General features: G+C 31.5%; 1 protein-coding gene across 1 annotated transcript; it reads left to right on the forward strand.

The window, feature by feature from the left end:
* Window positions 1-318: 318 nt before the first annotated feature.
* Window positions 319-17,005, forward strand: LOC133172481 (palmitoyltransferase ZDHHC8B-like). The gene is made up of 8 exons (XM_061307367.1): window positions 319-498; window positions 3,397-3,527; window positions 4,448-4,605; window positions 4,869-5,041; window positions 5,334-5,436; window positions 5,535-5,626; window positions 6,798-6,942; window positions 13,706-17,005. Exons 1-8 carry the CDS (start codon window positions 422-424, stop codon window positions 14,555-14,557), a joined length of 1,731 nt encoding a protein of 576 aa, XP_061163351.1. The 5' UTR covers window positions 319-421; the 3' UTR covers window positions 14,558-17,005.
* Window positions 17,006-19,614: the final 2,609 nt, after the last annotated feature.

Genomic DNA, 19,614 nt, shown 5'->3' on the forward strand with positions numbered 1-19,614 from the left:
AGTCTCAAATTACGAACTTCCCAGTTTGGATTTAAAAAAGTCTTCCTGTGTTCATGCAAGCATATGGTCTAAAAACATTATCACACTGTCGTAATTTGCTGATTTTAGCATGCGCTAGTCATATTTGATCACTGTATCACTACGCCTGTGTAAATTCATATTGTTTTCATGGAAATTTTATTGTTTGATTTATTGTGAAAAGCTTTTATTCAATAATTCATTATATCTGTATTTAAATAACATGCATGGTGACTTACATTCAAAAATTATCAAATTTCGCGAACTATTTTTTTTTAATGAAGCATAGGTGCTTGCGTTATGAGGTCAATGGAGGATACCAAACAGTTTTTAGTGCCGAAAGACTTGAATTTACACTGTGAACTTCAGCAGTTATGAAAAGTAGAGGTTACCAGGGAATATAATGTCGAGTAGACTCATTCCTGCAATATGTGCCTGGGGTTTGACCCTTGGAACCACAGCTCTCTTCTTTGTTTTTGTGTATGTTTGAAATTTAATTTTCCGGGGTTTTGAAATCCTATGAGCTTAACATACCCCGGCTTTGAAAATGGATCTAGATTTTTTTTTTATGACTTTTCGTTTCCAGTGTGGTAGCGTCCTCGAACTTCACATTTATGCGCTACCTAGCGCTTTAAACCATATGTTGTGTATAAAGTCAACCACCATTGTAAGCTTGAAGTTGAATGCTAAGTATAAGTCTCTGAAAACAAGCCACAACCATAGACTCAATACTCACAGTTCCGTAAGCCGAACTCGATGCACAACATTTGTAAAAAAATTCAATGGCTGCTAATGTACTATAAAAATATTTTTAAAATTATTGCGATGAAATTAAAAAGTTCAACATCATGTACTAGATATCCAAGTAATATTTACGGGACGCTGCAGTCCGAATTAACCTGAAACCTCTAAAAGTAAACACCATTGTAGCTAGGATATGGAAGATGAAACTTTACACATCCACCTTCCTCATTGCCATGTTCTTTCCCCCAAAAAGCACACTCTTAGTCGCTAGCTTATCTGGGCAAGATTTGTCAGGGCTAAAAATTTTGTTCAAATCCAACCAAAAGTTGTTGATATTTCATAGCATCGTCATATACATTTAATTCTCTGAGGCCGAAGAGTTTCAGTCAAAATCATAAATAGTATGTACTATGTTTCAAAAAACTTCGTACTATGGTTTGTTTCTATACCAAACCATAGTAGAACAAAGTACAAAATTTTTTTATATTGACGAATCTCACAGAGATTAGTCGCTAGTATGGCTGGGACGATACAACTTTTTCTATATCGATACATATCACAATATTTGAGCCACAATACGATATGTATCATGATATGTTGAATTGGTAAATCTTTGTTGTTTTTTTTATTGAAATGAACAAAACATTTCTTCACAAATAAGAGTAATTTATTCAAAGAAGTTGTATATCTGTTGTAAAACAAAATTATTTTACAAAAGTGGTGTTAATTATTATGTATTTTATATTTATATTTAGCATATTTATTTTATATATTTAGCCCAAAATGTTAAGCAAACAAAGAAAAACATGTCATATTTTTGGGGGCGATATTTCTGAATCAATATTTCTTCTTAGGTATGAATATGCATATCATCCTCACACAGAATCGATATCTCGATATATCATACCAGCCCTAGTCGCTAGCTACCACACGCACCTCATCATGCTTACAAGTAGTGTTTAAGAATCAGTGAAAATTTATAATCAATCATTGAATTGAATCAGAGCTTTTAATTCTAAATTGAAAATATTTGGAGATTTTATATATAGAAATCAACTTAGTAGTTTCTTTCAAATAAATAAATCTAACATTGGTGTGTACAGGGATGTATATACTAATGGGATAGGCAACTCTTTCAGTGCCATGTTTATTTGCCCAAAATGTCACAACACTAAAAATTTTTAAATTGCTTTTATTCTCAGTAATAAGTTTGTTTTCTAATAAAAGTAATCTGTTGTTTTTATTTATTTTATTTGCCATGGTTACTGAAAATAAAAATTTCTGTGAAATACTTTAAAAACACTACTCCTCCTACAGTTTTGGTCTAATTTCAATATAATTTGGCATACAAGTAGACTACACTAAGATACATAATTTTGTACATCAATTTTTGATTTTAATGAACAATGTTGCCATGGTTACTGAAAAAAAAAATTGTGAAATTACTTTAAAATGCTACTCCTGCTACAATTCTGGTCTGATTTCAATATAATTTGGCATACAAGTAGACTACACTGAGATATGTAATTTAGTTTTGGTTTGATTTCAATATAACTTGGCACTCAAGTAGACCACTTTAAGATACATAATTTTATTTATTGCTGTTGCAAAGTTTCAAATCCAAGTGCTACTTTTCTCTTCCTTTGTTATACGTACAAGCAGTAGAGCTACAGTCTCATCAGAGACTTCTGGTTGGTATTAAAATTTGTTTTTTGATACATGTATTCAGTTTTTCACATCAACTGGGATGACTCATTAATGAATGCTAAAGCATGTATTTAAAATTATTTAAGGATCCTCTATACACTGATGAAAAATGATTTTTGGACTTTGAGAAAATTATATAACATAAAGGAGGATGTATTTTGAAATTAACTAAATCATTTTAATATAGGGAGCATGCCTTTTTTATTCAGCAAAAATCTTCAAAGACAATGAAGTAATAGAAAAGAAAAATTGCCTTTGCTTACTCAAATGGATAAAATACATGCAAATAAAGTTTTCAAATACTCTATCTTGTCATAAAAAAATGTTGGCCTTAGCAAATAATTACTAACATTCAGCAAAATCTATAAAAAAAATATGGCTAATAAGGGGCATGTTTTGACTGGGGAAACACAATCTAATATTTTACAAAAATTTTTAAAGTTTACTTCTCTTGCCAGTAACGATACAGAGTATTATGAAAAAGCTACTAGGTATAAAACAGCCTTAACTAAGATGGATGCCAATATATTGAATTTCAGTTGGTGGAAATAATTTGTTTTTGCTTTCAGTGGAACAGGGTCTAAATTTATCTATATTTTAATAAATCAATTAAACTAACAAGACATCACTTTCTTTTAAAAAAAAATAAATGCTCCATGAAAGGAGCAAACAGAAAAAGATTGATTCACTACTGTTAGATATTGATGACGTACCAATGGACTATCAGCATTATACACTTCACACACTTGCAAAACAGAGTGTTTACACAGTTTGATGGGGGGTGGGGGGTGGGTTAATATTTTAAAGCCCGTCTTTTGATTTTTTTTAAATAACAGTTTTGCTCATTTTGGGGGTTTAAATGTGTCTATAAATGTAGCTATACTTCATATATAGTTTACATTTTTTGCTATCTTTTGTTTATTGTAGATGTCCAGCCTTAGTAGACTTGTCCATTTTGTACACATTAGCAATTCCAATATACGAGGGGATTCTTACCTTGTTCGTCATACTCAACTTTGGACTTGCTACTTTTATGGACCCAGGATATTATCCCAGAGGTAAATTTTGCTGTTTTGTATTACATTTGGTTAAGGTACATTTTGTAAGTTTCTATCAATCAGTTTAAACAAATACATATATTTTAGCAAGTTTAGATTCATTTGTAATCCTAAGATGGTGTAGATATTGTTTATATATGAGGAGCTTTTTCCAGCATTTTGTAAAATTTACAGTGTTAGACATTTTGGATCAAAAGATATGCATAGAAAAATACTAAATTTACATGGACATGTGATATTTGTTATGAATATTTTCTTGCCCAAGATTTTTTTATTTAATTTTTATTTTCTGACTGGAAACAGGGATTTCCCACTGCCCCATGTAGGGCTGAATTTTGGCCCCATTCCCAATCGCAAAACCCTACATTTTTCCCAAAATTCCACCTCAATTTTTCCCTAAATTATTTACGTTTAAAATTTGACCAGGATCGGAATTCTTACAAAGGTATGGGAATGGAACTCACAACAAATGATATGTGAATGACAATTTTTATTGCTCAAATGGTTCAATTTTAAAATTTTTTTCTGATGCACTTGTAGAAATTTAGTCTTACAATAGCATATAAAAATTTCCCAGTTTTTGATAAATCGTTGTAAACTTCCCAATTCCAAGGGACCAGACCCCATATGGATAATCCCTGGGAAAACTACTGCAAAAAATGTTGTTTGATTTTAGTTTTTATCCGATTCTGAAAAATTATCATATTTGTAATGTCACGTTCAAACAGCTAAGACATATTCTGTTGAAAATAATCTTGTTTTCCATAATGTATTTAACTCTAAAATATTTAAATAACTCTAAAATATTTAATAATCATGTATACAAAACTTATCAGAAATATTTCATTAGAATGATACAATTCAAATATTCAGAACTGTTGATACAATTCAATATTCAGACACAGTTTTCTACTTTACAGCACATGAAGATGAAGTAAAAGATGATGATTTTCGAGCACCTCTATATAAGCCAGTAGAAATAAATGGTATAGCAGTGAGAATGAAGTGGTGTACCACATGTCAATTCTACAGACCACCTAGGTGTTCTCATTGTAGTGTGTGTAATAAATGTATAGAGGTAAGAACCCAGGATATAACTCACACAAGTCATTTTTTTTAATTATTAGACTGAACTTGTCAAACTCATTTTCCTTACTTTAATATTTCCGTGTTTTAAGAATGATAAATGCATTCTACAATGTTTAAAACTTCTAGTGTGAAGAATCACCAGATTTAACCATCTCAAATAAATGCTAAAATTATCTTTCATGTCTTTAGAAATGAGTCATTAAGTATTGTGAAAGTGACAATTTTCTAAAGTAAACTTGTTTTACATTACAGACATTTGATCACCATTGTCCTTGGGTGAACAACTGTATAGGACGAAGGAACTACAGATATTTCTTCCTTTTCTTGTGTTCATTATGCATTCACATGATTAGTGTATTTTCATTCTGCTTGCTTTATGTGCTTAGACATAAAGATAATTTGAAAACTGTTGGCAATATAGTAGCGTATCCTTTTTGCTATGAATTCAGTCAGTATGATTATGCCATATTGACGATGTATGAATGTCACTTTAGTTGTATTAATTAGTAGTTCTTCAGGAAGTTTTTCATGTTCTAATTTGACATCAATGGATTGACGTCATCACTCAAAACTTTTTTTTATTGATTTCATATCTGCATAAATTTCATCAATAATTTAATAATGGACAGATGTTGTTTGGATTGAACCACTATTGCAAATAAAGGGGGGAGAATTAGTGCACAGAATTGATACTTGAATTTCCTTAATCAGTATTAGATTAATTAATATGATAATTATTGGATTACTAATTTTTCCTGTGTCAGGATTGACTGGATTTCATGTTGTGTTGGTTTCAAGGGGAAGAACCACAAATGAACAGGTCAGTTTGTCACTCATGACATTCCATAAATTTGAAAATTTGTGCCAACACAATCTATAACAGATGATGATTTAGATAGACTGTAACATTAATTCCAGGTCACTGGGAGGTTTAAAGGAGGGCACAATCCTTTCACCAGGGGATGCTGCTTGAATTGTAAATATACCTTATGTGGTCCTATGTGGCCTAAGTAAGTAATTTGTATTTGTATTTTCAAAAAATAATGCCAATGCATTTAACACTTGGTCAGATTGTAAGGACAAAGGTCAATATACCTCAGGCCAAATAAAAAAATATGTGTGGTTCCGGTTACCGGACCGTCCCTATTTTATACCCCCGACCCTAAACTTTTTTTTTTTGACAATTTTCAAATTTCCAGAATTTTCCCCGATTTCCATCATTGGCTCCGGTATTAGTTTTAGTTTCAGCAATGGTGGCCTTCTTTGACAACATCGTTTCAACATGCAGTATAAGTGTTTTGTCACCACTTGAAAGAAAGCAATAGTATTATCTCACCAATAGTTAATTCAAGAACATTCAATGATATTTTCGACGTTTATTATATTAAAAAAAAAAAAAAAAAACCTACCTACCTACCCTAATTTGTTTGGAGGTGTAACCGGAACCACACATATTTTTTTATTTGGCCTCATCCTTGTGTTAATGTGGTGCTTTTATGAGTCTATACACATGTTAGAAATAGCCACAAGATTTACAAGCAACTCCAGCTCATGGATATTTATGGTCATGAAACAATGCAAGACTTTGAAAGAGCTTATGAAATAGGAAACTGCATTGCAAATAATATTAAATATTTTTAAGAACATTGATTTGCTTGTGAAAATTATGCCTGATGTCTTTCATTGGAAAGCTTTGAGGTTGAAGTGACTTACATAAAATGTAGGTGATATAGAGTCAAATTGGTCAAGTTTCAAAAAGTGATATATTTGTTGTGAAGGGAGTATTTAAGGCTAACAAAAAATTAGATATGATTTGTTTGATGTATCCCAACCGACCCATCAAAATCACACCTGCCTGATATTTTTTTTAGTGCTTTAAACTTTTTTTCCCAGGGAAATACAGATTGTCCTTATCATTTTTAAAGTTTAGGTTTATCATTTTTCAAAGACAATATTTGGGTAGAATGTTTTTACAGCAATATATATAAAATACAAAATCTGTCTAGCTGTCCTGTGTTTACATTGTAATGAAAACACCAATAAATTTCAAAGTCTGACAATTATCAATGTGTTCTAAGATAATTAAAAAAATTACCTACCCACTTTGAAAAGATGTGGGTCGGAGTACATTAAACCAAAAATGTTTTAATATGGCCTAATTCTAAATTTCAATTATTTCAGATTATCATCATATGTGCCTAAACATAGAACACTGTCAATAGATGCTACAAAAGTGAAGTATACATCTGCCAATAAAGAAATTAAGTTGTACACAGATGCTAGTACTAATGGGGTAAAAAGAAACACAGCTGTGGTGAACCAGAATGTAAGGATTTATGTTAGCAATGTACAGTCCTGTTGTTGTTTTATATATGTGCCCTTTTATTAGAAAATAAAAACTGTGTCTCCATCATCTCATTCAAAATATTAAAAGAATATGAACTTAATAGGTAAATTATACAATAAAACCTTTTGAGATGAAGACTACATACACAGTTTTTCAAAATTATTTTTGTGTTTTCAATTTGATAATGGCTTTATTGAAATATACATGTTGTCAACATGTCTCTTAATTTTTAAAATGACATACAGAAGTTGTATTAATGTTATCTTATTGTCAGGAAAGTGATGATACTCTAAAACTATTAAGAAAGTCCAATTTACAGTGTCTTAATAAAAATCGGAATGATTTAAATGTACCATTAGATTGCCACTCTGAAGGATCTAACATTATCTCATGTGGATTCATCTCAGCGTGACCTTTGATCTTGCAATCAGCATCCTTTAACCCCCATTATGGTTACTAGGACATTCTGAGAACCAATGGGAGTAACGAATATAGTATTGATTGACAAATCCCAGTTGATTATAATGACATTTGATTGCTTGTGTTAAAAGGACTTTGCAAACTGTCAAGTTTTTCAGGTTTCAGTAAATTTTAAAAGAGCTAATATCAATCTTTCCATGATGAAACTATATTCAAGAAGAACTGTCTGACAGATCCATTAATAAAATAGAGTTTTGGTGTAGCATTCCTCCTTAATATTACAAAAATCCACAGCATGCTGGATGATCTCTCTCAAATGAAAACAAATTGTCTGTGTAAGACTGATTTATATTGGTTATCTCTGATTTTTATTGCAATTTCTTTGGCTTTTAAAGTTAGGTAAAAAGGTCTATCTGAGATGAACTAAAGCAGAATATTATGATATGAATGCCGTAGCATCTTCCTGAGGGGATCAAAGCATTTAATTTCAATAAGATCTGATTTGAATTTCCTCTATGTACAGTAAGAATCAAAGTACTTAGGAGTACAGAGAGCCGGGCTTATTAGTCCCCTACCGGTGAAACCGGAGGGGACTATAGGTTTCCTCTGAGTCTATCCGTCCGTCTGTCTGTCTGTCCGTCCGTCTAGCTGTCTGTCCCTCTGTCAGTCTGTCCCACTTGGTTTTCCGCACTTTTTCCCTAAACGCTTGCAGATATTGAGCTGATTTTTGGTATGTGAGTGTATCTTGATGAGTTACAGATCAAGTTTGCATTTCGTTCCGCTTCATTGATTTTTGACGGAATTACGACCTTTTCAATTTTTACGGGTTTTCTGCAATTTTCTTCTAAACGCTTGTAGATATTGAGCTGATTTTTGGTGTGTAGCTTTACCTTGATTAGTTATAGATCAAGTTTGCATTTCGTCCTGCTTCATTAATTTTTGACGGAATTATGGCATTTTCAATTTTTAACGGGAACGGAACCAGATTACACTTGCCGGTAGGGGACTATTATTGCTAATGCAATACTCTCAGAATGCTTGTTTACAAAGCTGTTTTTTTTTTTTTTTTACATGAGCCATACCTGTACATTGTATTAACAGCTAAATAATGAGCTCTGCAGACATTGGAAGAATATGTACAAACAATTATAATAATAATAATAATAATAATAATAATAATAATAAAAATAAGGGTTCAATGACATCTTAACTTATTTGAAAAAATTGTTAAAAATCTTATGTAAAATTTATTTTAAAATATCAAAATAAATGATAAACCAATTAGTTTTTGGGACCTAAAACCACACTCCGAATTTATCAGGGTCAGAGTCGTATGTATCTGGTTCCCTCTCCTGCTTTTCTCCATCTTTGTAGAGAACTAGGCTACGACAACATTGACTATTAAAAAACATTACGCAGATGAACTATGGTGTTTGACTTTGGACTGAAGTTTTCAAAGTCATTACTACTGATGTTTATTTGTATAGATAAAACTTCGTTTCATTTTTGTTGCTTTATTTAGCATTTGTATTATCTTAAAAGTGGTTGAGAGTAAGTACTATATTTTTACACGTAACTTTAATTTGGCGACTATGGGGTCAACACTTCCTGCATTGAACAGGCTGACAATAGCCGGCAATTGCTCTTTGAGCAATAAGCCCGGCTAAAAATCAGATAAAGTAGAAAATGGTTACCCTGACTGATTCAGAATTGTCACCTTCTCCATATATTTCAATATTTATTAATATATCCTGAAAACATTTTAATAGTTTTCTGAGTATCAGACAACTTTGTTGATTTAAACAAGTAATAATATAAATTGTTGTTCTATTTGTGTTAACTTTAATATTTTTTTTCTATTTTTCAGTTTCAATCAAATATTTTATTAAGTGGATTGGTGGTCTTTATTAACCATATAGACTCATCTTTCAATACCTTATTTATAATTTATTTATTGTTAAGCATGTTCATTAAACCTACTTTCAGATGGTACATGACTTGTATCACACATGACTACAATATTTAAGTAACAAATACTGAACATATTGATGTTACCTTTTATTATACCCCCCGCAAACGAAGTTTAGGGGGGGTATATTGGAATCAGCATGTCCGTCTGTCTGTCCGTCTGTCTGTCCGTCTGTCCGTCTGTCTGTAGACGAGATTTTGTCCTGACCATTTCTTGGAAACTGTTGGAAGGATTTGTCTGAAAATTTGTACACTTATTATTCGTCATATGAAGGTGTGCACCTGGTATTTTCATTATGATTGGGTAATTTTTCTGCATTTTACAGGTGTTTTTTCATTTTTATTATGTGGTTTTGTCTGGATCTGTTCCCAGAAACTATTGCATAGATTTGTATGAAAATTTGTACACTTATTATTTACCATATGAAGATGTGCACCTGGTATTTTCAACATTATTTGATAATTTTTCTGCATTTTACAGGTGTCTTTTTTAAATTTTTATTGACTTAGTCATTTCGGGTTCATGTCTAAGGTTTGAGACATAGAATCTAGAACATCTGTACAAAAATGTGAACTACAGCTTAAAACTACTCATTAGAACTAAAAAAAAACCCCACAAAGTATTAAAAACAGTTTTTACATTACACAGCAGATAGTGTAAATCCATTTGTCCCTTGGGAGTAATGAGTGGACATGCATCCAGTTAAAGATTAATTAATGAGTTCAGTGTGGGAAGCTGTTAGGGCATCTCTGATCAGGCAGGTCTTATCTATATCTCCTGGGAATTGGGCAGAAAGAAATAAAGATCTCTGTTGTCTAAGTCTCTTAATTGTTATTTATGTCTGTCAAAATACATAGTTACTAAAACCAGCCTTTTATTTTTAAAATGAGTTTGATATAAAGGTATTAAAATCAATTTGATTTTGTATAATTAATTATGATATTTTTTTTTTCAACAATCAATTTGCAGAGTGTCATGTCTCACAAAGATGACAGATAGTTGCAAACTATTTTTTCAATGTAATAAAAAACACTGTAATTATTAGTGTTGATATTTTATTAGGCTGCACCTTAGTTTCATTCATTAAAATAAAGTGCCCCACCACAGCATTACACGCCCATCAAATATTGTTAAATTATCATAAACAGTTTAGATTCAATTGGTCGAATGACATCTTAGTGAGACAAGGCAGTCTGCAATTTGTTGTAAAGATATAAAAATTCAAATAAAAAATGTACAATAAATAATTAGTTTAAATTATATTATACAATATCGTATAAGTTTTAATTATTATAAACAATATCAAATTAGTTTTAATTACATCAAATTTATCTTGAAAGTAAGACTAGCCAACAAGAACAATTCAATACAACACAAGCAATTAATTAAGAGACTGATTCCTTTTGCCCATTTCCCAAGAGATGTAGATAACACCTGCTTGATCAGAGATGCTCTACCAGTTATCACCTCACACTAAACTCATTAATTTATCTCTAATTTGACATGCAATTTTCTGCTATCAAAATTTTCCTTGACCAGTGCCTGATCATTACACCCATGGGAGAGGTGGAATTTTTCTTGTTACAGATTGCTGTAAAGAACATAGTGAAAAAAATAAGACTAAATAATAAGCCGGACATGAAAAATCTAACAGACGGAGGGAGGGACATGAACGCTATAACATAATACGTCCCGTCTTAAGACGGACATATAAAAAATATAATGAGTAATTAAATTTTCACTGGAAATGTTTAAGGAAATTGTGAACACCTCTCACATCTAGAAAACATTAGTGATTTGGTACTTTCTCTGAAAAACCCAGCGGGGGGTATTTGTCCCTATTGGACAGTTCTAGTTAAAATTGCTTTAAAGGTATTATTGAGACCAATTAAAAGTTTAAAAAAAAGAAAGAAAGAAAAAAAGAAAAACAAGAAATTGAATAAACTGTGGTCATGCATTGAAACAGCATTGAATACACTCTCTTTTATATAGCTGAATTATGTATTATGTATATTGCCTATAAATATTTTTATTATGAACATTAAGAGTGATACATTCATTTATAAACACATGTATTGTATCTTAGATATGACAGAAATTTATTTAACTCATTCTAAGAACACATGTACCTTATATGTGACAGGTTGGTCTTGGTTTTCCACTTAGTCTCTTTGTGGATGTGCACAGTTACTCCCCCTGAACACAGTAGTGTATTCTTCAGTTAATCACAAGCCAATTTTTACCAGGAATTACATTAGTGATGGGCTATTCCATAAACATTCACTGCACCCTGTTCACTAATAAAGAAATCCAAGTTTTATTTTCTTTTTTTTCTGTTGGTGTCTTATTTTGATTTTCATTCACACCTTTTTTCCCCCCTGTTATTATTTCCCCATACCTGACATGTATGTGGAATAGCCCATAGATACTGATTAGGAATCCGATTTAATCATCTAAATATGGCAATCATCAAAGTTGAGGGTATTACTATTGTTGCTCACTGCTTGTAGAACTGAATCCAGTTTTAGCTGCTGCTATTTGTGATTTTCACTAGGTTAACAGATCACAAGGTCATGATTCATAAATAACTTTTGTAGAATATTACTATATGTGGAGGCAAAAAAGTTTCATTTGTTAGATTATTTGTCTTTCAAAACCTTTAGGCTGTTTTCATAATGCAAGGCATCTGTTCCTATTTATTAGTACATACATACATGTACCAAGAAGAAAATGTAGAAAAGTATGATTTCTTGCATATGTATAAGTATGGTGAATATTTAGATATACACAATATGTTAATTGTTAAGTCTTTAGAATAAAAAGAAATATATAAGAATTAATATCAAATGGCAAACCTATAAATTTGAAAGTATAATTAGACAGTCAAACTATGAAAATAAGAAAATGAAGACCAAACTCTCATATTATTTTCTATTTTACTAACATATATACACTGTACTATAGATCACTTAATGTTCATGACACCTTATTTTTGTGAGATTATTGGTATTTGTAAGCTTGACAACATTTTCACGAATTTCGGTCATTGCTCTATATAATCTTTAATAATACTTATATATGCCAGAATGAAATATTTGGGGCAGACCATCTTAAGTAATTACTCGAAGATAAAGTTCTTGTGAATAAAAAGTGATTTACAGTACATGTGTTACAAATGCTTGCTCCTATAGGTAAAAGGATAGCATGTGTGCATTTCCAAAGAAAGATGTTGAGCATCACTGCTGATCAACACTCGAAAAATTAGAAACTACTTTTTATTTAAAAAAAAAAAAAACTTAAAAAATAATAGAGGGGTTTGCTTATTACTTTCATTTCTTGTGTGTAACATTTGATGCAGAAAGATGATGCTTCATCTTAAACTTTGAAACCCAAATATTTGTATTTATTCTCACTTGTCACTCGTGGAATGTGATGTAGCAATATTTGATTTGTGCATTACAGTTATTCAAGCATGAATCTAATTATACACATAGATTATCAATTTATCGATATCAATGAATTGATGAATTTTTCAAATATTACTACATATACATAAAATAATTCTAATATACACTATATCTAGAGCTTCTTTAGTATTAATTTTGGATGCTTACACTTAATATGACAAAGTGCTGTGCTTAAAGAAAAAGATATGGAATTGACCTCATCTGACCCTAATTTGACTTTAGATAAAAAAAAAAAAAATTAAAAGTTTCTAACTCAAGAAATTGCCTTTGTTGAATTCTTTTATTAACATTGAAAATTAGCAGGATATATCACAAGGTTGTGAAATATTTTTGAACAATTCTAGCAATTCTGCAATCTTGCCTTGACCATTTTTTTTTGTGTAATAAAACTTGCCATTTACCCTGTAGACAGCATGTGTATTTTTAATCTTAAACTAATACATTGTTCTTCAAGACCTCCCCCCCCCCAAAAAAAAGAGGTCAGACTGGGCTTTTACCTTGGAATGTCCTTTGTTCAATTTGAATAATTTCTTAGAAGATATATGATAATTTTTAGAACATAAGCACTTTGTCATGAATTCTTTTCAAAATGTGGAATTTTCAAAGACAAAATAAAGTGATAGAAGAGACCGTCATAATACTTTGAAAATTCTCCATTATCTGGCACTAATTTCTGAGTGTGTCTTTCTGGCTCTCTTGCAGGGTGTAACTACAATCCTGTAGTCAACACATAGGTAACAAGTGTTATATCGCATGGCATACCTCTTCAACCTAACACATACTCATAATCGACCACCAGTCCTAATCAACTGATATTGCCATATGTTGTGGTGTCTTAGCATCAGTATCGTAACTGAAATTGTCTCCCATTTTATTCGTTGTGTAGGCCCCTCGCACTCCACTTTTGTCGGATCACCAAGACGACCTACATAGCCAGGGAAGTAGCCAATCGGAAGGCTCTGAAATCCATGAAAATCGGAGGTCTGATTCTTATACAAATCTTTTTGACACTTCACAGTCAAAGCCAGTCTCATCATCATCAAGTAATTACCAAGCTGATAGAACATCTCGTGGACCACCTGTTATTCATCAGCCTCGTGTAGAACAGTCACCCCAAAGAGGCAGACGAGGAAGATTACAGGATGGGATAGCTCCTATGGCTCTTCCCGAGGAATCCCTTATGGGATCCCCTTCAAAATATACTCCCCCTCCCAGAAATATTTTAAATAGTCCAGGCACAGACAGGAGTATCAATGGCCAATCACGTCAAATGACTAGATCTTCACAACCTCAATATAGTTCCCGAGAATCTCCAGGGTACGGTAAACCCCAGTACTACAGTCAGCAGAATGGACACAGAAGGGAGAGAACTGCCAGTGCCGAGGGCTCTTTAGACAGTGTAGATAGGAGACCCTTGATGAACTCTTCTGTGTCCTCTGGATACAATTCCAGATCATTCGACTCCTCCCCCCTAGGGAGGAGTCAGACTCTACCAAACAATCAGGGAGGGTTCTTTGATGAGGATCCAAGAACTGCTAAGAGACCTATGTCTTTTGTAAAGGCACTTGAAGTGAGTCAGTTAGTTGAACAAAGCCAGCAGGGGATTAAGAACTCTAATGTACAAAGCAAAAAACCTCCTGTAAATACACAGGGGTCCCATCACCACAAACAAAAGGGAAGACATCGTGAAAGCAAGAAAAAGAATCTGTATGACACAAGCTTCGAAGTTTCTGTTTAAAGATGTGATAAAATTTTTATTATTATTTTATGGTTTTTTTGTCCATTGAAGGAGGCAGAATGTAAAACAGATCAATTCAATGATTATGTGAACTAGTCCCAACACTACTCCTCTTCTGTTGAAAGCTTATGATATCATGGATTTGAAGTTGATAAACTGTATTGTGTTGTATCATTTCATATCACATCCATTTTAGTAGAGAAAATTATGTATTTTACAAAGTGATTTTTAGAATGTGAATATCAAGTGTTTGAAAGTGCTTCCTTTGTTTTCAAGCTCACTACATATATGTCATGTGGACCAATGTGCATTATGCTCTTGTGGCATCAGTAAATATAGAAATTTTAAATTTCTCAATAAGAAATGAAAAAGCTGAGTTAAAAAAAATTATATTTTCAATTTTTTACATAACATGATAAAAAAAAGAAAGCTCATTTTTCGTACTTAGGATGTTAATGGAGTAAATGTAATGTGGGTGATTATCCATGGATGCCTGTTTTTGGTTTTTATGTATTTTGGGTCCACTATCGTTGCCAATAAATTACCCCATCTGCTTTCTAGACATTTTGGGGAAGTAGGACAGGCTTGTTGCTAGAGATAAGTTGAGGTTGTGTGCTGAGTTTATTTTTGTAGATTTTTTTCTTAAATGTGATATCAATTTTAAATTCTGTGACATGCAGTTTTAAAACATGCTGTTTTATTTTTTTTAAGTTGAATTGGTACATGTATATTTGATTAAGTAATGACAAATATACTATGCCTGTATTGCATATATATGGCCAATATATATACTTTGAAACTTATACCTTGTAAAAATAAAATAAATGTCCTTTAAGATTTTAGATTTTCTCTTCCACAAGGTGTTCTAGTCATCAAGAAAATTTTAGAAATTTACATCTGTACTTTCCCCCAAATTGCAGCTTGACTAGATGTATCATTTTTCAACTTCATTAAGAAATTTGATACATGTTTTATCTTTCTTTCTTTTTGTAGAATTTTTTTCTATAATTCTCAAACAAATTTTTATCTTTTAAGGTTTAGAATGCTAGGTACAGTACGTACCCTGAAATTCAGAATCTCAAATGTAATTTAATCGCAAAAAAGACTCAATAATTCCCTGATAAATTCTTTTGAAATTTTGCAGGAAATTGTCAGTATCCATAGCAATGACATATTTTTACTTGAACATATCTTGATTTTTTTTTTTAAATGAACAATTGGGATTAGACGCAAGTTCCATAACTTAAGACGTCCAATCTCTAAGTGTTATGAAAGGGAGATAAATTACAAGATGTAGGGTGTGTGCTCAAAAAAAAAAATTTTTAGCAATCATGTTTGCCTGCTTTGTTTTTTATCTTCCACTAAATATGTGTATAGTTCTAAAATATGACCGACTATACATGTAAATGTATTTCACTACATCTGCATTTTTAAATTCAAAATGCGCAAAGTATTTTAATGATACATTGGTGTAAACTTTACACTGTAAAGACAGGATATTATGCCTTCATTTCTCTCTATTGCAGTCACACAAAGTATATCTATTGTAATGAAAAGAATATCTAAAACAACACAATAATGTCATAATGATGGAGTGTATAAGCAGAAATATGTCTGCAGATAATGACATGTTGGTATCTTTTTGTAAAAAGTAAACTTGGGGTGAAGAAGACATGCCACATACTTCATGTACAAATTTAATTGTGATGTGACCATGTATCACTGGTTGTGCTCATGTAGACCATTTAATGTGACATACATGTATGAGAAGAAATTTATAGAAAAAATTTATAGAAAATAAGTCAATGCATCAGGGAAAATGCTTAAAACTGTCAGAATGCTGAACATGTCTTGTAAGTGTTTTATTTTCAAACATTGTGAATAACAGGTTGAATTTATGCCAAAATATGTTTGTACTTACATGTTGATTTCATGTTTATTTGGGACATGTACAATTAATATGGCCCAAATCATGCTACAATAGACAAAGGGTATCTATCGTGTAAATACTAGTACTTGGTATGTATTGGCCAACCTTGGTAACATTCTACATTCCTGTTTCTAGAAAAACTAGTAGATTTTCATATAATTTAAGTAATGAATTGTATTTATATGTTAAAGTTGAATATCAAATTCTAATTAAATAATTTGCTGTACTAAAGCACTAAAAATTGGCAAGTTATGTTCAAATTTTAAACTATCTTTGATTACCAACACCCCATGACATTAATAAAAAAGTTAACGTATAAACAAAAGAATTCAAAACTTTTAATTCTTGATGAAACATATTGGAGAGTGTTTCTACTCATTGCAAACATTGGTGTGCTTGGACTATTTATTGGTGTTGAGCAGGCACACGTGTCAGTTGCTTGTTTTATACTTTTAACAAGGGTATTATCACAATGTTGTTTTATACAGATGTAATATTAAATATAAATGTAACACTTACAGCAGTGTTTGTGATTTTTGTTATAGTCAAATTACACAAGAGCCTTATATAATGTATAAAAAGGGATTTACAGTACAATGTATTATACTTCCCTTGGGATATATAGACTATATAGTAAATATTTCCCTGGGGATGATTCTGTATATAGTTAAAGGGTCTGCTATAGTAAAATATTATATGCTGAAGAGCCCTTTGAGAAAATCTAAACCAGTTATGGTTCATGGGAAAGTTTACTATGTGAAACAAATATATAAAGCAAACCTTTCCCCATGGAGGAAAAATTACTAAATCTTCTGGGGGATGATGCTATAACATATAGTATAATATATAACATTAGTATAATTTTTAATTTGTATTGTATAATTTTAATTTGTATAATTTTTATTTGTATTCTATAATATAATAAATTTCCATTTGTATTGTATAATTTTACAAAACAAATGGAAAAACATACAATACAAATGAGAAATTATACAATACAAATGGAAAATTATACAATACAAATGGAAAATTATGCAATACAAATGGAAAATTATGCAATATTATACAAATGGAAAATTACAGAACACAAATAAAAATTGTACAATACAAATGAAAAATTATACAATTCAAATACAAATTATATAATACAAATGGAAAATTATACAATACAAATGGAAAATTTTTCAATACGAATGAAAATTTTTCAATACAAATGGAAAAGATCGAATATTGCAATGTTTGACATGCCATAACATTTGGGCTCATGATTTATTTGGACAAAAAGAAATATCGCAGGAAAAACTTCGTGTAAGATGCAATTATAGTGCAAAGGGATCATGTACCGTAGCACTAAAAGAAGTGTATTGACCACAATTTTTGTATTGATTTTTTAATTAAGCTATGTGTGTAGATAATGTACTATAAATATACTTGACAAACTTTTGATAGCAGGATCCAACCTCCTTAAGAAACTTTAACCTTGGCCCTAACTTGTATGAATTAAATTTTTAAAATCTTTTTTGTATGATGTGCAAGCAAGACAAGTCACACAGACAAAACAGTCACAATATGTCATAAAAAATTGCATCCCAACCACTAATTCTATCGTTGTGATAAAAAACATCGGGCTCGAGATACCAAAATATATCGAATGAAATGTAGCAGAACTGGTCAATATGATTATGATGAAATGGAAAGGTAAAGTAAACATCTTATTTACAATCTCAAAGTCAATCACAAAATTTAATTATAAGTACAGCACTGGACAAAAAAGATCCTACCACTATATGTAAATTATAACGTTCAGATATAGAGAAAGGGGTGGGATCCAGTGCTGTAGTCTGACACGGTATTTGCAAATTTGGTGTCTATGATCACAGACACCTGAATTTTTATCAGTCAGTCGCTCAATAAACCAAATATCGAAAAATTCTACCCCCTCTATTTATATATAGAAGGGGTAGAATTTTTCGATATTTGGTTTATTGAGCGACTGATTGATAAAAATTCAGGTGTCTGTGCTATGATCATGATGATTGGAAGAGTACTTCTGTACATTTAAAATTTGGGATGTAAATTGATTCCACAGTGGTTTTTAGGTCTTAAAATCAAGGGCCTGGGTCTTTCCATTTGGGAAAAATAGTAACATTTGGTTGAAATTGAGAAACGTATCATATTAACGTTTTTCTAGATATATTCAAACAGGGACCTATATTATGGGATAGGCAACTCTTTCAGCGCCATGTTTATTTACCCGAAACGGCACACACAACACTGCAAGTTTTTCAAACTACGTTTTTTCCCAGTTAAAAGCTTGCTTTCTGATTAATGTAATCTGTTCTTTTTGTGTATCAGAATGGATATTTAATAAATTTTAAAGCACATATTATAAAATAAATTAGATATTAAGTAAACAACTACCAAAATCGTCGATTTCTCTGAAATACAGCCGATCGGGGGCAAGTACTGATTTTTAAATAAACGTAATTACTACTAAGATAAGGAATAAAAACAGTGCTAATAACAAATCTTGAATAACTTTTTGATAGATAAATTAAGATTTTATTCTGAAATATTTGATAGCAAAAGAAATATATTTAATTAAAAGTGACTAACGAAATCCCGCAGCTTACGAGCTATCGCGAGACTTGCGAGAGCTGCCTATCCCGTTAGTATATAGATCCCTGATTCAAATATGAGTTTTTCCTTTCATTTGCAAGGTAATTATTGACTTCAATCAATCAGTTTTTGGAGCATACCTTTTAGATTATTTTGAACACCATTTCTAATATACATGTTACTTGGATTGGACATTTTTTTTAACCATATTTGTTTGTTTTGATTTTCTTTTGGGAATTGTCTTTTATGATATTGGGAAAAACACAAATTCTTTTTACATTGGGAATGGGGCAAAATACAGCCTCCTCCGACCCCTAAAAAGGAACACCTGTTCTGTTTTTGAATGACTCATCTTTGGAATAATGGATATGGCTATGCATAACCAGTGTTTGAAATAACCTTGCGCCCAACCGCCTGAGACGTACAAATTATTTTGACATGGGAGAACTGATCTGCATGTATGGACGCCCAGCTGGGTGCGTTAAAATTTCCCATAAATTAAAATTCA

This window comes from Saccostrea echinata, unplaced genomic scaffold (genome assembly GCF_033153115.1).
Source record: "Saccostrea echinata isolate AGI-Se365-2 ecotype Australia unplaced genomic scaffold, CSIRO_AGI_Sech_v1 ptg000054l, whole genome shotgun sequence".
In the NCBI taxonomy this organism is placed as follows: domain Eukaryota; kingdom Metazoa; phylum Mollusca; class Bivalvia; order Ostreida; family Ostreidae; genus Saccostrea; species Saccostrea echinata.